A 20,244-nucleotide genomic window follows, 5' to 3' on the forward strand; every position below is an offset into this window, starting at 1 on the left:
ACAAATGTTGAAGACAAAGACTAAATTGTGCTACAGATCAGAAGGAGGGAAGAGATTATCCCCAAAAATGTTACCTGTATAAGGTAATGACATTTGCAGTTGCTCCCAGTGAATGAAAACTAAAACTTTGTTAGCCAAAATAAATGCTTTTTTTCTGTTTTCTTTTTTGGGGGGGCATGTCACTTACATAATAAAAACATTTCACATTTGTGGACTCCTTTTTTTTTTTTAATTACCATTGCATTGTCAGTTACATGGCAGAATTATCAGCTCCATGGATGTAAGAAACCAAACAGGTGTCTTGGAATTCCTCCTCTGGGCCTCTCAGAGGATCCAGAACTCCAGCTACTCCTCCTTGGGCTGTTCTTCTCCTTGTACCTGGTCTTGGTGTGTGGGAACCTGCTCATCATTCTGGTTTTTACCTTCAACTTCCATCTCAACACCCCCATGGGCTTCTTCCTCTCACACCTGTCTTTTCTGATATTTGTCTCAACACCACCATGGTTCCCAAGTGCTGATGAACATCCAGACAGTGAGCAAAGCCATCACCTATGCCGACTGCATTACCCAGATCTATTTTTTCTCAGTTTTTGTGTGTTTGGACAACCTCCTCCTGGTCATGATGGCCTATGACAAATTTATGGCTATCTGTCACCCCTGCACTAAACAATCATGGTGAACCTGCACTTCTGTAACCTGCTGGCTCTAGTCTCTTGGATTGCCAGTGTCATCGTCCCCTCCTCCAGAGTCTGATGGTGCTGCATCTCTCATTCTACACACACACGGAAAGACCCCACTTCTTCTGTGAACTGGCTGAGGTGCCCGAGTCCACCTGTTCTGATGCTCTCAGCAATTACATTGTGCTGTATTCTGAGACGGGCCTGATGGTTATCATTCCAGTAACTGGGATTCTTTACTCTTATTCTAAGATTATTTCCTCCATATTGAAAATGTCCTCAGTGGAGGGGAGGTACAAAGCGTTTTCCATCTGTGGGTCTCATTTCCTAATTCTATGACACAGGGTTAGGCATGTACCTCAGTTCTACCTTCTCCCCATCCTCCTCAAAGGGAGCAGTGGCCTCAGTGATATACACCGTGGTCACCCCAATGCTGAACCCCTTCATCTACAGACTGAGGAACAGGGACATGAAGGGGGCCCTGAGGAAATGTGTCAGCAGGTCTTTCTTCCCCCTGTGAAGAACCATGGATGCTGAGACTGGGATGTTATTATGATAACCAAGGGTCAATACCCTGGTAGACAGAAATACCAAATATTTGACTCCTTTGAGCATGTGACTTGTCCCTCTTGTTCTGAAAGACCATCACTTGGGTTTCTTCTGAGTTTACATGCCCACAAGCAACCACTTCCCATGAAATACCTTTAGTGACATTTATGCCCTCTTACCTCTGCAGATGGGTTTATACTTGGTCTCTGAGAATTGTCATTAGCTATATCAAGATAATCATCAATTCATCCACCATAATGGCAAACACTCAAATGTTTGAAAATACCAAGAACTAGCGGAAACTTGGAGCAATGGGAACTTTCAGAAACTATTAGTATACTAGTATAGTTATACAAGAAGTATAACTCCATGCAATTACTTTGGCACTTCTACTAAGTGCAAATATACTCCTACAGCAGAGCCCTCCAACTCTCAGGTATATGCCTAGCAGAAATGGGTGCTTACATCCACAAAGCAGATCTAAAAATGTTTATAGCAATGCTTTTCATGACAGCACCAAACTGGAAATAATTCAAATGCCCTTAGTGGTAGAATGGGTAAACAAACTATGGCATGTGGCATAAATTATTCAGAATGCAGAAAATGCAGAAAATTCCACACCAATACAAAAAGAACAAATTAGAGCTATGGACAATGATATGGACAAGCCTCAAAAACATAAAAGGCATGAAAGTGTGTTTGAAAGGCATGAAAGTGTGTTTGTTATATGACCTCACTTTCATTGACTCTAAGAGCAAGTAAAACCACCTGATGGAGAATAGAATCAAGCTAGTGACTGTTTGTCTTTATCTTTCAGACTTACTTCACTTAGAATCTCTAGCTATATCCTGTTGCTGTAAATGGTGTTATTTTGTCCTTTTATGGCAGAATAATATTCCATTGCATATATGTACCACATTTGCATAATCTGTCAGCAGAAATTTAGGCTGTTTCTATGCCTTGGCTATGGAGAATAGTGCTGCAAGGAACATAGGGGTGCATGTATCTTTTTGAATTAAAGTTTTGTCTGGATATATGCCCAGAACAAATATCCTCATCTTACTCAGCTGCCCATCATCTCTGGAGCTGCCTCATAGTCTATCTCTGTGCAGTCCAAGATGGTAATCACCAGCTACCCATGACTATTCACCACATTTCAAGCACTCACTAACCCATGTGCCCAGGAACATATTTGGACAATGAAGATATAAAACATTTTCATTATCAAAAAACAAAAGTTCAATAGGACAGCTTTTTTCTACGGCTTTGTGGGGAAATGAAAATTTCCTGGATTTCTCACTGCTTTTGCACTGAGAGCCCTAGCCTCCCAGACACCAGAAAGTATATGAAGTAAAGATAGAGAATGTTAGATTTCACTTCCCTTGGAAATGTTTTGCTCTTGTTTCATGAATGAGCCAACGATGGCCTCTGTCTATTGGCCCCCAAGGATGTTTATAGCTTCCTTGTGGGTTATCACTCTTCAGTGCAAAAGCCTGTCAGCACCAAACTCAACTTTTCAGGCATCCAGATTTTAAAAATAGCTCAAACAATCACATTTGAAGCCATTGAGAGTTGCCTGCTTTGCACACCCTGAAAAACTCACTGGAGAGCTGTTACCAATGGATGATAGAAGGACCTTACAGATTTAAGACCCCAAGCAGCTCTAGCCCTTCCCTTCCATGGCTCTCTGACCCAGGGACTCAGTGTTCCTGTGGGTGAAAGTGAGCTCAGGGTTTCCCACTTTGCTGTCTTGGACACTTTTCAGCTATGATTTATTTTGTTCAGTGGGATGTAGAGATCTCCTTTTACCATGTGAAAACGAACTTGTTCTAATTCTATGACTGTGTTCCTCCCGATATCTTATAGATGCATTATTTTATATTATTATTTTATTTTAATTTTATTACATGGCCACATCTGTGGAATATGGAAATTCTTGGATCAGAGAGTAATCCAAGCTTCAGCTGTGGTATTGCCAGATATTTGAACCACCTGCCCCCAGCTGGGGACTAAATCCAGGTATAGAACCCAGGCCTCTGCAACCCAAGACACTGCAGTCAAATCCTTAACCCACTGTACCACAGCAGGAACTCCTAAGGCACCATTTTATTTTCAAATTCCCATATCACAATTTTACTTTATTTTGTTTTTTATCATTTATATATATATATATTGGGGGGCACAGCATGGTGACTCAGTTCCACATACATGTGTATCTATTCTGAAGTCAGGTATCTGGTACAATCCAAACTCTGATATTTTTGACATATGATTGCAGCAAATTGATCTTCTTCTCTACTCTGTTATTCATCCCTAAAAGAGAGATAATAATCTGTAGGTCTTGGTTACAGTTAAATCAATTAATAATAATAAAGAGTGTGGTATTCACTGCTATTAATTTTGTTGATAAGTTTTCTTAACAGTGAATACCACACTCTTTATTACTATTAGTTCATTCAGTAGTAACCCTGACCTAAGAGTTATTGTCTCTATTTTAGGATGAGTAACAAAGTAGAGAAGCAACGGTGTTATGTATTATTCATGTAATTATGAGTAATATATTCATATATGCTGAAAAATATATTCAGAATTCATATCTGAAAGAGTAATTCTTTAATTTAGGGTGCTGTCAGGGTCTTAGGCAGACCTATATAATTGTTATTGAAGGATGTCAACTGGCAAAGAACAAATAGTTCAGATTCTAATGGAATATTTTTCATAGAGACTCCTGAGTCATGCATGACATCAAGCCTAAGGAGAGGGGATCTCATAATGTAAAAAAAAGCATGACTGTCCCAAATTTCCCATCTGGGATTAGAATTGTCAAACACAATTTCCATTTTTATTATGATTCTTTCTTTCTCAAGGGCAAAGCTGTTTAGAAGTAGAGTCACACTAGGAACATTTACTTAATTAGGTGCTTTGAAAATTCAACTCTGGATGTCATTGAAAGAATGAATGTTCCTTGTCTGTCCCTGTGTTCCCATAACATTGACCCCAGACCAAGAAGAATATTGTCATCTTGATGATCCCACGTGTATTTGGATCTCATATCAACTTTCTTACTGGAGCTCTCTTCCCCATTCATCCTTCCATCCATCAGTGCAACCAGGTTTTTGTCGCTGTTATCACATGGGTGATCCATTTGGGCTAAGTGCTGTCAGAAAGAGGAGTGTGTATACGTGCACATTGTGGAGGCTTTTATGTGTAGTAAAGTAACTCCAGGGACAGGGACATGAGTGCTGGTTAAGAACATCTAGTAAATAATTCATAAATATTTTAGGTTTGTGGCTCCAAATTGGACTCCAGACTCTAGATGCATTAAATGATGCTGATGATGAGACTAAACACTCTTTTCTTACTGGTAACCCATGGTAATCTGACTGCCCTTTCAGGGCTCGGTATGATACTGCCTGTTCATTAGAGCTAGATTTTCCTTGTCATTTAGGGAAATAGCTTCTCATTCTTTAGATGTGATTAATGGCCCTTCAACCACACATATTGTATTACAACCCCCTTGACTGTTGGAAGCACTTTTATTTCATTTACTAATTTATTTTTGACACTTTAAAATTTACAAATCACTTTAAAATCTGGTAAATGGGTGTGTAACATTTTCAGAATGTATCTATTTGTGTGAGTTATCAGTATATGAATCTACAATATATTTCCTAATTTTAAGCAGTCTTTTTCTAAAATTTATTTTTTATTGTTATTTCCCCCAACATATTTTTTTTCCACTCTAAAGCATGGGAACCCAGCTACACATACATGTGCACATAAATTTTTTCTCCCATTATCATGCTGCATTGTAAGTATCTAGACAAGTTCTCAGTGCTATACAGCAGGATTTTATTGTTAATCCATTCCAAAAGCAATAGTTTGCATTCATTAACCCCCATCCCAATCCACCCCACTCCCTCCCCCTCCCCTTGGGCAACCAAAAATCTATTCTCCAAGTCCATGATTTTCCTTTCTGTGGGAAGCTTCATGTGTGCGGCATATTAGATTCCAGATAGGAGTGTTGTCATATGGTATCTGTCTATCTCTTTCTGACTTACTTCACTCAGGGTGAGAGTTTCTAGTTCCATCCATGTTGCTGCAAATGGCATTATTTCATTCTTTTTTATGGCTGAGTAGTATTCCATTGTGTATATAAACCACATCTTCTGAATCCAATTGTCTGTTAGTGGACATTTGGGTTATTTCCATCTCATGGCTATTGTGAATAATGCTGCAATGAACATGTGGGTGCATGTGTCCTTTTAAAGTAGAGTTTTGTCCAGATATATGTCCAAGAGTGGGATTTCTGGGTCATATGGTAGTTCTATGTATAGTTTTCTAAGATAGCTCCATACTGTTCTCCATGGTGGTTGTACCAGCTTACATACCCACCAACAGTGCAGGAAGGTTCCCTTTTCTCCACAGCCCCTCCAGCATTTGTTATTTGGGGACTTATGAATGATGGCCATTCTGACTGGTGTGAGGTGGTATCTCATGGAAGTTTTGATTTGCATTTTTCTAATAATCAGGGATGTTGAGCATTTTTTCATGTGCTTGTTGGCAATCTGTACATCTTCCTAAGAAAAGTGTCTCTTCAGGTCTTTGGCCCATTTTCCATTGGGTTGTTGGCTTTTTAGCTATTGAGTTGTAGAAGATGCTTATATATTCTAGAGATTAAGCCCTTGTCAGTTGCCTCACTTGAAACTATTTTCTCCCATTCTGTAAGTTGTCTTTTTGTTTTCTTTTGGTTTCCTTTGCTGTGCAAAAGCTTGTCAGTTTGTTTAGGTCCCATTGCTTTATTTTTACTCTTATTTCTGTTGCTTTGGGAGACTCTCCTGAGAAAATATTCATAAGATTGATGTCAGAGATTGTTTTGCCTATGTTCTCTTCTAGGAATTTGATGGTGTCTTGTCTTATATTTGAGTTTTCAGCCTTTTTGTGTTTATATAGGTGCATGGCGTGAGGGTGTGTTCTAGTTTCATTGCTTTGCATGCAGCTGTCCAGGTTTCCCAGCAAGACTTGCTGAAAAGACTGTCTTTTCCCCATTTTATGTTCTTGCCTCCTTTGTCAAAGATTAATTGACCTAGGTGTCAGGGTTTATTTCTGCATTCTCTATTCTGTTCCATTGGTCTGTCTGTCTGTTTTGGTACCAGTACTACACTGTCTTGATGCCTGTGGCTTTGTAATATTGTTTGAGGTCTGGGAGAGTTATGCTTCATGCTTGGTTTTTGTTTCTCAGGATTGCTTTGGCGATTCTGGGTTTTTTATGGTTCCATATAAATTTTTGGATAGTTTGTTCTAGTCTGTGAGAAATGTCATGGGTAATTTGATAGGTATTGCTTTGAATCTTTATATTGCTTTGGGTAGTAAGGCCATTTTTACAATATTAATTTTTCCAACCCAGGAGCATGGAATATCTTTCCATTTCTTTACATCCACTTTTTCTTCTTCTTTTTTTTTTTTTTGGACAATGGAAATCTGACACTGTGTCTTTACATCCTCTTCAATTTCTTTGAGTAATGTTTTATATTTCTTTGCATATAAGTCTTTTATCCCCATCATGGTTTCTTTTTTATTTTTAATTAATTAATTAATTTTTTTTTTTTTTTTGCTTTTCTCCTCATACTTGAGGAGAGGAGAACTCCCAAGTGCAAATAATCATGACTGTCCCCAATTTTCCCATCTGGGAATAGAATTGTCAAACACAGTTTCCATTTTTATTATGGTTATTTCTTTCTCAAGGGCAAAGCTGTTTAGAAATACAGTAGCACTAGGAACATTTATTTAATTAGCTCCTTTGAGACTTCAGCCCTGGAAGTCCCTGAAAGGATAAATGTTCCTCGTTGCTCCTTGTAATTCCAGCTCACTTACCCTAGACCAGGAAGAATATTGTCACCTTGGTGATCTCAGGTTTATTTGGATTTCATACCAACTTTTCTTTCTGGAAATCTCTCACCATCCATCCTTCCATCCACCAGTGCAACCAGGTTTTCTTTCCTGCTATCACAAGGGTGATCCATTTGGGCATAGTAAGCACTTTCAGATAGAGAGGTTTGTATTCAGGCACATGGAGGAGGCTTTTGTGAGCAGTAAGTTAACTCCAGGGACAGGGCAATGAGTAGTGGCTAAGAGCATCTCATAAAAATTTCCTAGAGGAATTCCCATCCTGGCTCAGTGATAACGAACCAAACTAGAGTCCATGAGGATGTGGCTTCAATCCCTGGCCCCACTCATTGGGTTAAGGATCTGGTGTTACTATGAGATGTGGTGTAGACTGGCAGCTGTAGCTCTGATTGGACACCAATCCCAAGAACTTCCATATGCTGCAGGTGTGGTCATAAAAAGAAGAAAAAAATTCCTAAAGATTTTAGATTTGTGGCTCCTAAGACTCCAGACTAGAGTGAATTAAATGCTGGTGATGATGAGACCAGGCATGCTTACCTTATTGATAACTTCTGTCAATCTGACTGCCTTTTCAGGGCTTGGTGTGATCCTGCCTGTTACTTTGAGTTGGATTTTCCTTATCATTTAGGGAAATAACGTCTTTTTCTTTATGGGTTGTACGTTCACCTATAGCAACACATCTTATATTATAACTCCCTGCCCTTTGGAAACACTTTTATTGTATTAATTAATTTATTTTGGCTATACTTGCAGTGTGAGGAAATTCCTGGGCCAGTTATCAAACCCAAGCCACAGCAGTAACAGTATCAGACCTTAACTCTCTGAGCCACAAAGGACTTGGGAAGCAATTTTAAATTTATGAATGACTTTCAGTTGTGGCAGATGGTTATATCATCATCATCAGAATGTGTCAATATGTGTTAGGTGTCTATGTGTTATTCTATAATGTAGTTCTTAATTTTAAGCAGTCTTCAACTATGAGGATAAGTGCTTCTTTGTCAGGTTGAATTAATTTAAATTTACTTTTGTGTACTGTCCTTGGCAGCAGTTTGTATTACTGTCATTTACCATCATAAAAGGAATGACAAGAAAAAAATTTGCTATGTTCAGAAGAATTTTTGAAGTCCACAGGGACCCAAAGAAATCATTCTGTCACTCCTCTCATTTTTCCTCCTAATTTGCATATTTTATTTATTTTTGAAATTACTCAATGAATTTTATTACATTTATAGGTGTACAACAATCATCACAACCCAATTTTATAGAATTTCCATCCCCAAATCCCAGCCCACTTCCCCACCCCCCAAGCTGTCTCCTTTGGAAACCATGATTTTTTCAAATCGTGGTTTCCAAACTGTGAGTCAGCATCTGTTCTGCAAAGAAGTTCACTGTGTCTTTTTTTTAGATTTCACATGTAAGTGATAGCATTTGATGTTGGTGTCTCACTGTCTCACTGACTTCACCTAGCGTGATAATTTCTAGGTCCATCCATGTTGCTGCAAATGCCGTTAATTCTTTTCTTTCAATGGCTGAGTAACATTCTGTTATGTATATGTACAACATCTTTATCCACTCTTCTGTCAATGGACATTTAGGTTGTTTCCATGTCTCAGCTATTGTATATAGTGTTTCCATGAACACTGGAGAACACGTGTATTTTGGAGTCTTGGCTATTGCATATAGAGAGCTGCAATGAACATATGGGTGCATATATTTTCTTCAATGAACGTTTTGTCTGGATATGTGCCCAGGAAGGGGGTTATTGGGCCATACCGTGGTTCTATATTTAGTTTTTTGAGGTATTTCCACAATTTTTTCCTTAGTAGTGCTTGTACCAATTTACACTCTCATGAAGAGCATTGGAAGACTTGATTCTAAGCCAGAGACAAAGAGGATGGATGAGTATCCTGGAGGACAAGGTACAGTGGTTGAAACATCATTATAAAATCCTGTATATCACAAATGACATAATGTAGGGTTCCTACATTTTGTCATGTTAAGGCTTTCACACCCAAACCGTCTCTTCAAGAAATTAAAGAAGTAGAGAGGGTTGGAATTGACATATACCATAAGATCCACAAATAGATCAATTTCAAGGACCTAGAGTATAACATAGGGAAATCTACTCAATCCCATGTAATAACCTATATGGGAAAAGAATCTGAATAAGAATGAATATAGGTATATGTATAACTGATTTTGTTTATATTAGTTTCAGGATACAATTAGTACAACCTTCTAAGTGAAAACTATACTCTGAAAAAAATTATTTTATTTTATATTAAAGTATAGTTGATTTACAAAGTTGTGCCAATTTTTCCTGGACAGCAAAGTGCTGCAGTCAATAAATATACATTCTTTTTCTCCTGTCATCTTCCATCAAGTTTTATCCCAAGAGATTGGACATAGTTCCCTCTGCCATACAGTGAGTCCTCATTGCGTATCCATTCTAAATTTAATAGTTTGCATCCACTAACCCCAAACTCCCACTCCATCCCACTCTAATTAAAGAAATAGAGAGACTCTAGATTCTGTTCAGTGGTGATTTCATGTTCTTTCCCTTCCTCAGCCATCCAGCTGAGGCATCAGCAGCATGGAACCAGGAAATCAAACAAGTGTTTTAGAATTTTTACTCCTGGGACTGTCTCAAGACTCAGAGCAGCAACCCATCTTATTTGGGCTCTTTCTGTCCATGTTTGTGGTCACCGTGTTTGGGAACCTGCTCATTATCCTGGCCATCAGCTCGGACCCCCATCTCCACACCCCCATGTACTTCTTCCTCTCCAACCTGTCCTTGGCTGATATCTGTTTCACTTCCACCACCATCCCAAAGATGCTGGTGAACATCCAGACACAGAGCAAAGCCATCAGCTATGTGGGCTGCATCACACAGGTGTATTTTTTTCATGGTTTTTGGAGGTATGGATACTTTTCTTCTCACTGTGATGGCCTATGACAGGTTTGTGGCCATCTGTCACCCCCTGCACTACACTGTCATCATGAACCCCCCATCTCTGTGGTCTACTGGTTCTTGTGTCATGGGTCATCAGTTTGTCATACTCCCTGAGCCAGAGTCTGCTGATGTTGCGGCTGTCCTTCTGTTCCAGCTGGGCAATTCCACACTTTCACTGTGAACTCTCTCAGGCCCTCATGCTTGCCTGCTCAGACACACTGGTCAATTACATCCTGCTATAGCTGGTGACTGGCTTTCTTGGCATTGTTCCCTTCTCAGGGATCCTTTGCTCCTATACCCGAATTGTCTCCTCAATCCTGAGAATCTCATCAGCTCATGGGAAATACAAGGCATTTTCTACCTGTGTGTCTCACCTGTCTGTGGTTTCTTTGTTCTATGGGACAGGTCTTGGTGTGTATCTCAGCTCTGAGCCATCTTCCTGGAGAGGTATGGTTGCTTCAGTGATGTACACTGTGGTCACCCCAATGCTGAACCCCTTCATCTACAGCCTGCGGAACAGGGACATCAAGAGGGCTCTACAAAATCTTCTTGGGAGGATACCCTGTGTTCAGTGATGGGAACACTGGTCCAGGGGTTTTGAGCTGACAATGGTAACAGAAGTTGGCTCAAGAAATTGTGCCTCTTAATCACATTGAATTTTGTTTCTCATTGATACTCCATTAATGGCTTTGGTCAGAATATGGCCTTGGGAGGACTTTGTCTTAACCTCTTATGATGATTGCTTGATTATCCTCAATTCTACTCTCCACACCCCCTCTTTTTATTTATCCATTATGGCCCCTCGATTTGCATTTCCAGTCCTGCGTGTTGATACCAGCCACTTCAAGTACAGACTCATCATTGTTGAATGAGAATTCTGAAATAATGCATTGGAGTACCTGTTGTGGCTCAGTGAGTTAAGAATCTGACCAGTCACCATTAGGATGTGAGTTCAATCCCTAGCCTTGCCCACTGGTTTAAGGATCTGGCTTTGCCACAAGCTGAGGACATGGATCCTGAGTTGGCATAGGCCTCAGCTGCAGCTCTGATTCGACTCCTAGCCCAAGATCTTCTATATGCTGCAGGTGCAGCTATAAAAAAAAAGAAACACCACCTTTTATCAACACTAACACTTGTTAGTTCTTATCAAATCTGTTTATGTGACAGTCCTTACTGAGCACCATTTGTGTGCCAGGCTGTTGTAAGTATCTGCAACATAGCAGAGAAGGGGGTAAAAAAGACAGGAATCTTTACCCTCATAGAGCTTAAATTCTAGATCTCAGAGTTTAACAGATCCTGTCATATGTCCAAATAGAAAATACACTGAGGGGTGAGTTATTTATTTGGTTATTAGTGAGGTTGAACTTTCTTCCTTATGTTTAGTACATTTGCAGATAAGCTATGAAAATGTATCACTGGAGATAGGAAAATGGCAAGCCCCAGAGTATTAGACTGATCAGGTGCTAATAAGTCTTTGGGTCTAGTTGCCTAATTTTGCAGGTGAATTTATTGAGTTGGAAACACAAGAGTTCAGATGGTGATGAAACATCACTGAAAGGGAACAAAATTTCAAATCTGGTGCCAGGAGATATTGTTGGATTACAAATCGGGAGAGTGGGAATGGAATCATAGAATTGCCAGTCTCTAGGTATGGGATGCTGATCAACTTCAGGTAATGAAGGATATGTTAGGACTAGCGGACATATTTATTTGTTTGATTTTTTTGGCCATGCCCATGATGTGCAGAATTACCCAGGCCAGTGATGGAATCTGTACCACAGCAATGTCCCAAGCCACAAAAGTGACAACTCTAGATCCTTAACCAGCTGAGCCACCTGGGAATTCCTGGATGTCTTCATATTTTCTTCACCATAAAGAAATTGGACGTTGTGCCTAGTCTTTGGGTGGTGGTGTTTGCCCAGGCACTGCAGGCAGGAAAGGCAAATATAGATACATAGATATTTATCATGGTAAAGAAGAGTCCAAGCCTACTCCAGGGCTGGCATCTATTGGAATCAACTTATCACCAAGGATTGTTCTTGAGAGATGTTATCATTCTGAGGAACAACAATGGGCTTCCAAAAGGGGAACCTGCCTCCCTTTAATTCCTTCAATTTTGAGGCTTTGAGTATGAAACCAGGCTTGGGCCTGCAAACTGGGGAAAAAATCATTGTGGGAGCCAATTCTGACTTCTGCTGACCTGTTCTTGATATTTTTGGTTGTCTAAAGCAACCAAATAAACTAATGTCCTTTTTTTTCAGATCTGTGGAGAGATTCCACTAACTGAGAGTTGTTTTCACATTTTTGTGTTATTTTCACTTTGTCAAAAAATTATTATAGTTGATTTACAATGTTATGTCAATATGTGCTGTATGGTAAAGTGACCCAGTCTTGTATATCAATACATTATTTTCCTCATGTTATCTTCCATCATCTTCCATCACAACAGATTGGTTAGAGTTCCCTGTGCTATACAGTAGGACTTCACTGCTTACCCACTCTAAATTTAAAAGTTTGCATCTAGCAACCCCAAACTCCCGGTCCCTCCCACTCCATCCCCCTCCCCCTTTGCAACCACAAGTCTGTTCTCAACCTCTGTGAGTCTATTTCTGTTCTATAGAGAGGTTCATTGGTGCCATATTTTAGATTCCACATATAAGGAATATATGGTATTTGTCTTTCTCTTTCTGACTTACCACACTTAATATGAGAATCCCTAGTTGCATCTATGTTGCTGCACATGGCCTTATTAGTAATTTTTTATGGCTGAGTAGTATTACCAGTGCTCTGGAGGTCACCTCATCTATGACCTGCTGTCACCACCACAGATCCCTGTGGATCCTGGAACCCAGTTGCCATTCTGGACTTGTTGCCTTGCCTCTCACTGTTAATGCTGCCATTTGAGTCTAGAACTCAAGTTACTTGTAAACATAAATTAAAACTTATGCTTCAGCGTGGAGGTTGGCTGAGCAGACCATACTCAAAAACACAAGACTTACAAAGTTGGAACAACAGTGGAAGTTTTGGATATATATTGACAAAGACTGCCTTTACATTCCCCTAAATGTGATTAAACTTTAAACACATTACTACCTGATTTCTGCTCCTGACCTCTCTTTTCTTAGAGCACTGATGTTAGGATTTTTTTCCTTTTCAGCCATGCTTGTAGCATATGGAAATTCCCCGGCCAGGGGTTGAACCCACACTGCAACAGTGACCTGAGCCACAACAGTGACAATGCTGGATCATTAACCCACTGCAGCTCAAGGAAACTCCATGTTAGAAAACTTCCAAACTCTTTCTTTTCCCATTTTAAATGTGAATAAATCTTCTCAGAGCCTTTTGTCCTTTTTACAAACCAGAAATGATTTTCTTAAAGTTATCCCTTTGAAATATAATCATCAAGTGATACATCTATCTCCTAGCTTCTGTGGATGGTATGAGCCTAAATTCAATAGGCAGCAATTAGCAATCACAGACAGACTAATCATATCAAACAACCTCCCTCCCCTAATATCTCCCAGTGCTTTTCCACTAGCTAGCCTCAGCTTTAAAAATCCTCTCATTTTTGGAGCTTCCATTGTGGTTCATCAGGTTAAGGACTTGATGTTATCCTCAGTGAGGATACAGGTTCCATCCTTTCCCTCCCTCAGTGGGTTAAGGACCTGGTGTTGCCGCAAGTTCTGGCAGAGGCTGCAGCTGCAGCTTCTAATTCACCCCTAGCCTGGGGCACTTCCCTATGCCCCAGAACATTTATGCACATGTAAAAAATAAAAAATAATCTCACCTTTTGATTCAGTGGAGTTGAGTTCAATATCTCTCCATTGTTGCAATAGCCTTGACTCCAACTGCTAGAGTTTTGGATAAAGTATTCATACCTCTTGGACTATGATGCAGTTTTTCTTTTGTACAATCAATAACTTTCTAGATTTCATAACAGATTTCTACCAAACATTGTTTTGGAAATGACATTGCCTATTTTCTGGCCTTTTTAAGTCAATACTATCACATCTCACACAAGACCAGACTGGAAGAGGATCAAACCCTATTTTCCTTATGCATCCGTTAAACCTGGAAAAGAATAGCTGAGGCAGCTTGTGCAAAGATTGTCTCCATAATACTAAACATGTGTGAGATCACTCAGAAAGCAATAATATTAAAAGAGGAAGAGAGGACTGACCTGATGGAGAGAACACCAGGAGAATGTAGATGGGAGGCCAAGGAAAGCATATTTAAGGGCTGACACTGAAGTAAAAAGTTGAGTTGGAAAGGGGAAGAAAATTCTAGACAGAGAGAAATAAGTGTGCTTGTCTGGGGGCAGGAAAGAACATGGTCTGTTTGAAGAACTCCAAGAAAACCCGTATATCTAGGCAAGTGGGTTCTCAAGTTTATTGTGTGGTGGAATCACCTGATAACACTTCCTAAAACACAAGTATTTGGGTGCTAGCTGTAGCAGTTCTGATTCAGCAGGTAAGACCTGAACATGTGCACTTTTAAATTCCTGGGGGGGGGAGTGATGATGATGGTACGAGTCCCTGGAATTGTGAAGGAGTTAGAAAGGGATAGCAGGGACTAGATAATGAACAGTCTTACTGACCTTGGCAAGGAATTCAAAGTTTACTCTAGGAGTTTCAGAAAACAATTGGAAAATTGTTTGTGTGTTTATTTGGATGTATCCATAGCATATGTAAGTAACTGGGCCAGGAAAAGAATCCAAGCCACAGCTGTGACCTATGCTACCTGATCCACTGGGCCAGGCCAGGGATTGAACCCCCACCTCTACAAAAACCCGAGTTGCTGCAGTTGGATCCTTTACCCACTGGACCACAGTGGCAACTCCTGATTGGAAGAATTCAAGCAAAGAGATACAAGATTTGGTTCCATTTAAAAAGTTAATCTGGTGTAAATGGAAAGAAACTGAACATTGAGAAGCCATTTAGGACCCTCTTGTAAGAGCAAAATAACTGTAGGAAAGGGTTTCTTTTTTCTTTCTTTCTAATTTCTTTCTTTTTTTTGGCTGCACCTGCAGCATGCTAAGGTTTTCAGGTCAGGGATCAAACACATGCCACAGAAGTGCCCTGGGCCATGGCAGTGACAACATCAGATCCCTAGCCCTCTGAGCAACCAGGGAACTTCTTAACTGGTTTTGAAGAGTGGGGAAAGCAAATCATCTGAGCCATCACTGTTCAGATAATTTAATAGTTTGGAGACAGGGAAAATAGGAAGAAAAGATCTGAAATGACAAAACGTGGGGTCCCTGAATGACCTGGGAAAGAATAGGTCTTTCAGCTGAACAGTTGAACAGCTATATGCTAGTGAATGTTTTGTTCTGTTTTGTTTCCTTCCTCACATATTTTATTTTTTGAAGTATAGCTGACTTAGAGTATTGTATCAATTTCTGCTGCACAGCACAGTGACCCAGTCATACATATACATACATTCCCTTTCTTATGTTATTTTCTATCATGGTCTATCCCCAAAGTATGCCAGGAAGTTTTGACAGTGGAAGCAAGAGACTTATGTAGTTATGTCAGCAAGCATGAAGGTAAAGCACATTCCACAAGCTGGTGTCATCAGTACATCTCTTTGTTCCAATGAACAAGCCTCAGAATGTTCCTCAAAGTATTCCTCAGTTCATAAGAAGCCTCCTCTTCCCAGAAGGGCAGACATATCCTCAATGTTAAACACTGAGATCACCCCCACTTTCAATGTCTTTAAAAATTGAATGAACAGAGGGTTTAGAGGACTCTGGTCAGATTTGTGACACAATCAGGGAGGGGGAGATGTGAAGTGCTTAGGATTTGACTATTGGCTCTAGATGTTAGAGGAGGAGAAAATTCAGGAGGATGACAGAAGTCAAATACATTGTTATTCTTTTTTTTTTTTTGCTTTTTTTAATCTTTATTTACCCAACACATTTTTTTTTCTACTGTATGGCATGTTGACCAAGTTACACATACATGTATACATTCTTTTTTCTTGCATTATCATGCTCCGTCATAAGTAACTAGACATAGTTCTCAGTGCTACACAGCAGACTCTCATTGCTAATCCATTCCAAAAGCAATAGTTAGCATCCACTAACCCCAAGCTCCCAATCCATTCCACTGCTATTCTTAAATCATATTTTAGTTCTACTCTGAAGTTTAACTTAAAAATTTAGTAGGGCTCCTCTAAGCCTTCTTTTATTTATTTATTTTTTTGGCTAGAGTGCATTGGTTTGATATGGGTTTTCAGTTCTCAGATGAGGGATTGATACTGGAGCTCAGGAAAACATTGTGTAAACAGAAAGCAGAGGGACAAATAGGTACATGTACAGTGTGTGACTGCAGATTCAGAATTTCTTGTTGCATATGTTTGATTTTACAGCCTTTTCCAGTCTTTTTTTTCTTTTTAGGGATTCATGTGAAGCATATGGTAGTTCCCAGGATAGGAGTCAAATTGCGGCCTGTGCCACAGCCACAGTAACACTAGATTCTAGGTGAGTCTGTGACCTACACCTGAGCTCCTGGCAAGGCTGGATCTTTAACCCACTGAATGGGGCCAGGGATTGAAACTGCATCCTCGTGGGTACTAGTCAGGTATGTTTACACTGAGCCATAATGGGAATTCCTGCCTTTTCCAATCTTATGAACCCCCCAAATCACTCATGTGTTCAGATTAGCCTACTCTGCTGATAATCCTCCACAGGGCGTGCTTGATGTCCCTGTTCCTTAGGCTGTAGATGAAGGGATTCAGCATAGGTATGACCACAGTGTACATCATGGAGACCACTGCACCTTTCCTGGAGGAAGATGAGACAGCTGAACTGAGATACACACCAAGGCCTGTTCCAAAAAACAAGCAAACAACGGACAGGTGAGAGCCACAGGTGGAGAAGGCTTTGTACCTTCCACCTGATGATGAGACTCTCAGAATGGAGGAAAGAATTCTAATATAAGAGTAAAGGATCCCTGAGAGTGGAATTCCAGCCAAGATTGTACCAATGAGATACATTAATATAATATTGATGGAGATGTCAGAACAGGCAAGACTGAGGAGCTGAGAAAGTTCACAAAAGAAATGAGGGATTTCCACATCTGCACAGAAGGTGAGCTGTGACATCATCCAGTAGTGCAACTGGGAGTCCAAAAGACTGATGGAAAATGACAGCAGGACTAAGAAGCCACAGAGGCGGGGGTTCATGATAACCAGGTAGTGTAGGGGGTGACAGATGGCCACCAACCGGTCATAGGCCATGACTGTCAGAAGTAGACTCTCCAAACAGGCAAAAAGAGGAAAAAGCATCACTTGTGTTAGGCAGCCTGCATAGGTGATGGATTTGCTGTGTGTCTGGAGGTTCACTAGCATCTTGGGGACAGTGATGGTGCTGATACTGATGTCAGCCAAGGACAGATTGGAAAGGAAGAAGTACATGGGTGTGTGGAGGTGGGAATCAGAGGTGACAGCCAGGATGATGAGCAGGTTCCCAAGCAGGGTCACCAGGTACATGGACAGGAGGAGCCCAAAGAGAAGGAGCTGTAGGTGTGGATCATCTGAGAGGCTCAGGAGGAAGAATTTTGAGGAATGTGTATGATTCTGTGGTTCCATGTTGAGGGGGCACCTTTTGAAAAAGAAGAAAGGGTTGAATAAACCAAACAATGTTGGGGCACCCAGATAAGTATCCATACTTTGGAATTTAGCAATTCATGAATACATTTTTCATGCTTGAAGACCATACACCACAGTGCCTTCAGCAGTATCTCTGAATTGTTAGCTCTTCTTCACTGATGACAAGAACATAGACTTTTTTCTTTATACAGTTAATTCGAGGCATGAGGACAAAGGATATTAGAGAAATAAGGACATTCCGATATAACAAATCCATAACACAGTAAAATATCTGTCCCCATCTTTTGCATGAGTAATATAGAATAAAAATATTCTTCTCTTTTTAAAAATATTTTTCTTCCTTATTTTTTTGAAGAAAATTTCATTGTCATTTATTCAAGTCACTTTCTTAGTTTCATGAACATAAAAGCCTGGTTTCTATTGATGATTACCTTTTTTTTTTGATTCTCATTGTTAATCCATTCCAAAATCAATAGTTTGCATCTGTTAACCCTAAGCTCCCAATCCCTCCCACTCCCTCCCCTCCCTCTGGGCAACCATAAATCTATTCTCCAAGTCCATGATTTTATTTTCTGTGGAAAGGTTCCTTTGTGCTGTATATTAGATTCCAGATATGAGGGATATCATAAGTCCTTGGTCTTTCTCTTTCAGACTGATTTCACTCAGGATGAGAGTCTCTAGTTCCATCCATGTTGCTGCAAATGGCATTATTTTGTTCTTTTTATGGCTGAATATTATTCCATTGTGTATATATACCACATTTTCCTTATCCAATCATCTGTCGATGGACATGTGGGTTGTTCCCATGTCTTGGCTCTTGTGAATAGAGCTGCAATGAACATGCGAGTGCATGCATCTTTTTTAAGGAATGTTTTGTCCGGATATATGCCCAAGAGTGGGATTGGTGGAACATATGGTAGTTCTATGTATAGATTTCTAATGTACCTCCATACTATTTTCCAAAAAATATGCAACCTAGGATACTCTATCCAGCAAGAATATCATTTAAAATAGACGGAGACATAAAAAATTTTCCCAACAAACAAAAGCTAAAAGAGTATAGCAATACAAAACCCATTCTAAAAGAAATACTGAAAGGGCTTCTTTAAATTCAAAAAAAAAGAGGAAGAACTAGGATGCAGGAAACCACAATAAAAGAGCAGTGACTTAAAATATTTTTTCTAATTAAAGGACACAAAAAAAGCACTGAAATATACTGTGTGTTCTGCAAATACAGTACAAGAAATTACCTTGATTTGCAGTGTAGTTCCTAAGAGCTAAAACCACAGTCACAGGAGTATAAATTAAACTCAAATGTTTATAATCAGATAGGATTTGTTTATGCAATTATCTCTGTAAATGAAATTATAGTATATTTACAATGTTGTGACAATTTCAGCTGTACAGCCAAGTGACCCAGTCATAAGTATATATGCATTATGTTCTGTATTACTTTCCATCATGGTATAGCCCAGGAGATTAGATAGAGTTCCCTGTGCTGTACAGTAGGACCTCATCGCTTATACATTCTGAATAGAATAGTTGGCATCTACTCACCCCAAACTCCCAGTCCCTCCCACTCCTTCCCCCTCCACCTTGACAACCACGAGTCTGTTCCCTATGTCTGTGAGTCTGTTTCTGTTTTGTAGATAGGCTCACTTGTGCCATATTTTAGACTCCACATTTACGTGATATTGTAGGGTATTTGTCTTTTTCTGACTTACCTCACTTAGTATGAGAATGTCTAGTTGCATCCATGTTGGTGCAAATGACATTATTTTGTTCTTTTTTATTGGTGGCTGAGGAGTTTTCCATCACATATATGTACCATATCTTCGTAATCCATTCCTCTGTTGATGGACATCCTGGTTGTTTTCATGTCTTGGCTATTGTGAATGTTGCTGCAAGAAACACAGGGGTGCATGTATCTTAGTGAATTATAGTTTTATCCAGATATATGTCCAGGAGTAGGATTGCTGTTTCATATGGCAATTCTATTTTTAGTATTCTGAGGTACCTCTATACTCTTCTTCATAGTAATTGTACCAATTCACATTCCCACCAGCGGTGTCAGAGGGTTCCCTTTTCTCTGCCTCCTTTCCAGCATTTGTTATCGGCAGACTTGTTAATGATGGCCACACAGACCGGTGTGGGGTGGTCCCTCATTGCAGTTTTGATGTGCATTTCTCTAATAAGTGATGTTGAGCATCTTTTCATGTGTCTACTGTATATGCCAATTATCTTTAAGGGTTTTTCATCTTTACTTGTCTATGACATCCATCTTCAATGGACATAAGTGCTCACTCAAATGTGTGGGGTTTTTGGTCAATTTTTTTTTCAAAAGTAACTCAAATACAAACATTTGGCCTTGGTGGATATATATATATATATATCTTCTAATGGACACACCAGTAGCATGTGTAGTTTCTGGGGCTAGGTGTTGAAATGGAACTTCAGCTTCGGTAGCCAGCGAAGCAAAGTCCAATAGAAGAAAGAGGAGAGAGAACTGCTCTGAATTGTCATGAGCTGATTCTTTCTAGGATCCCT

At 39.8% G+C, this 20,244-nt stretch overlaps 1 protein-coding gene and 1 pseudogene across 1 annotated transcript; one reads left to right on the forward strand and one right to left on the reverse strand.

Moving 5' to 3' along the window:
- Positions 1-9,726: 9,726 nt before the first annotated feature.
- Positions 9,727-10,661, forward strand: LOC110259759 (olfactory receptor 7A5-like; annotated as a pseudogene).
- Positions 10,662-16,746: 6,085 nt separating this feature from the next.
- On the reverse strand, positions 16,747-17,676 carry LOC100525032 (olfactory receptor 7E178-like). The gene has a single exon (XM_003123281.5). The coding sequence runs from the start codon at positions 17,674-17,676 to the stop codon at positions 16,747-16,749; it is 930 nt and encodes a 309-aa protein (XP_003123329.4).
- Positions 17,677-20,244: the final 2,568 nt, after the last annotated feature.

Source organism: Sus scrofa, chromosome 2, assembly GCF_054392235.1.
Source record: "Sus scrofa isolate SSC_HxYL_T2T_F1_AM1 chromosome 2, Sscrofa_HxYL_maternal_Yorkshire_Landrace_v2.0, whole genome shotgun sequence".
Classification (NCBI taxonomy): domain Eukaryota; kingdom Metazoa; phylum Chordata; class Mammalia; order Artiodactyla; family Suidae; genus Sus; species Sus scrofa.

What these genes read in the sequence shown, in the direction of transcription:
- LOC100525032 (XM_003123281.5), bottom strand. Translation starts at nt 17,676, where the DNA reads ATGGAACCACAGAATCATACACATTCCTCAAAATTCTTCCTCCTGAGC.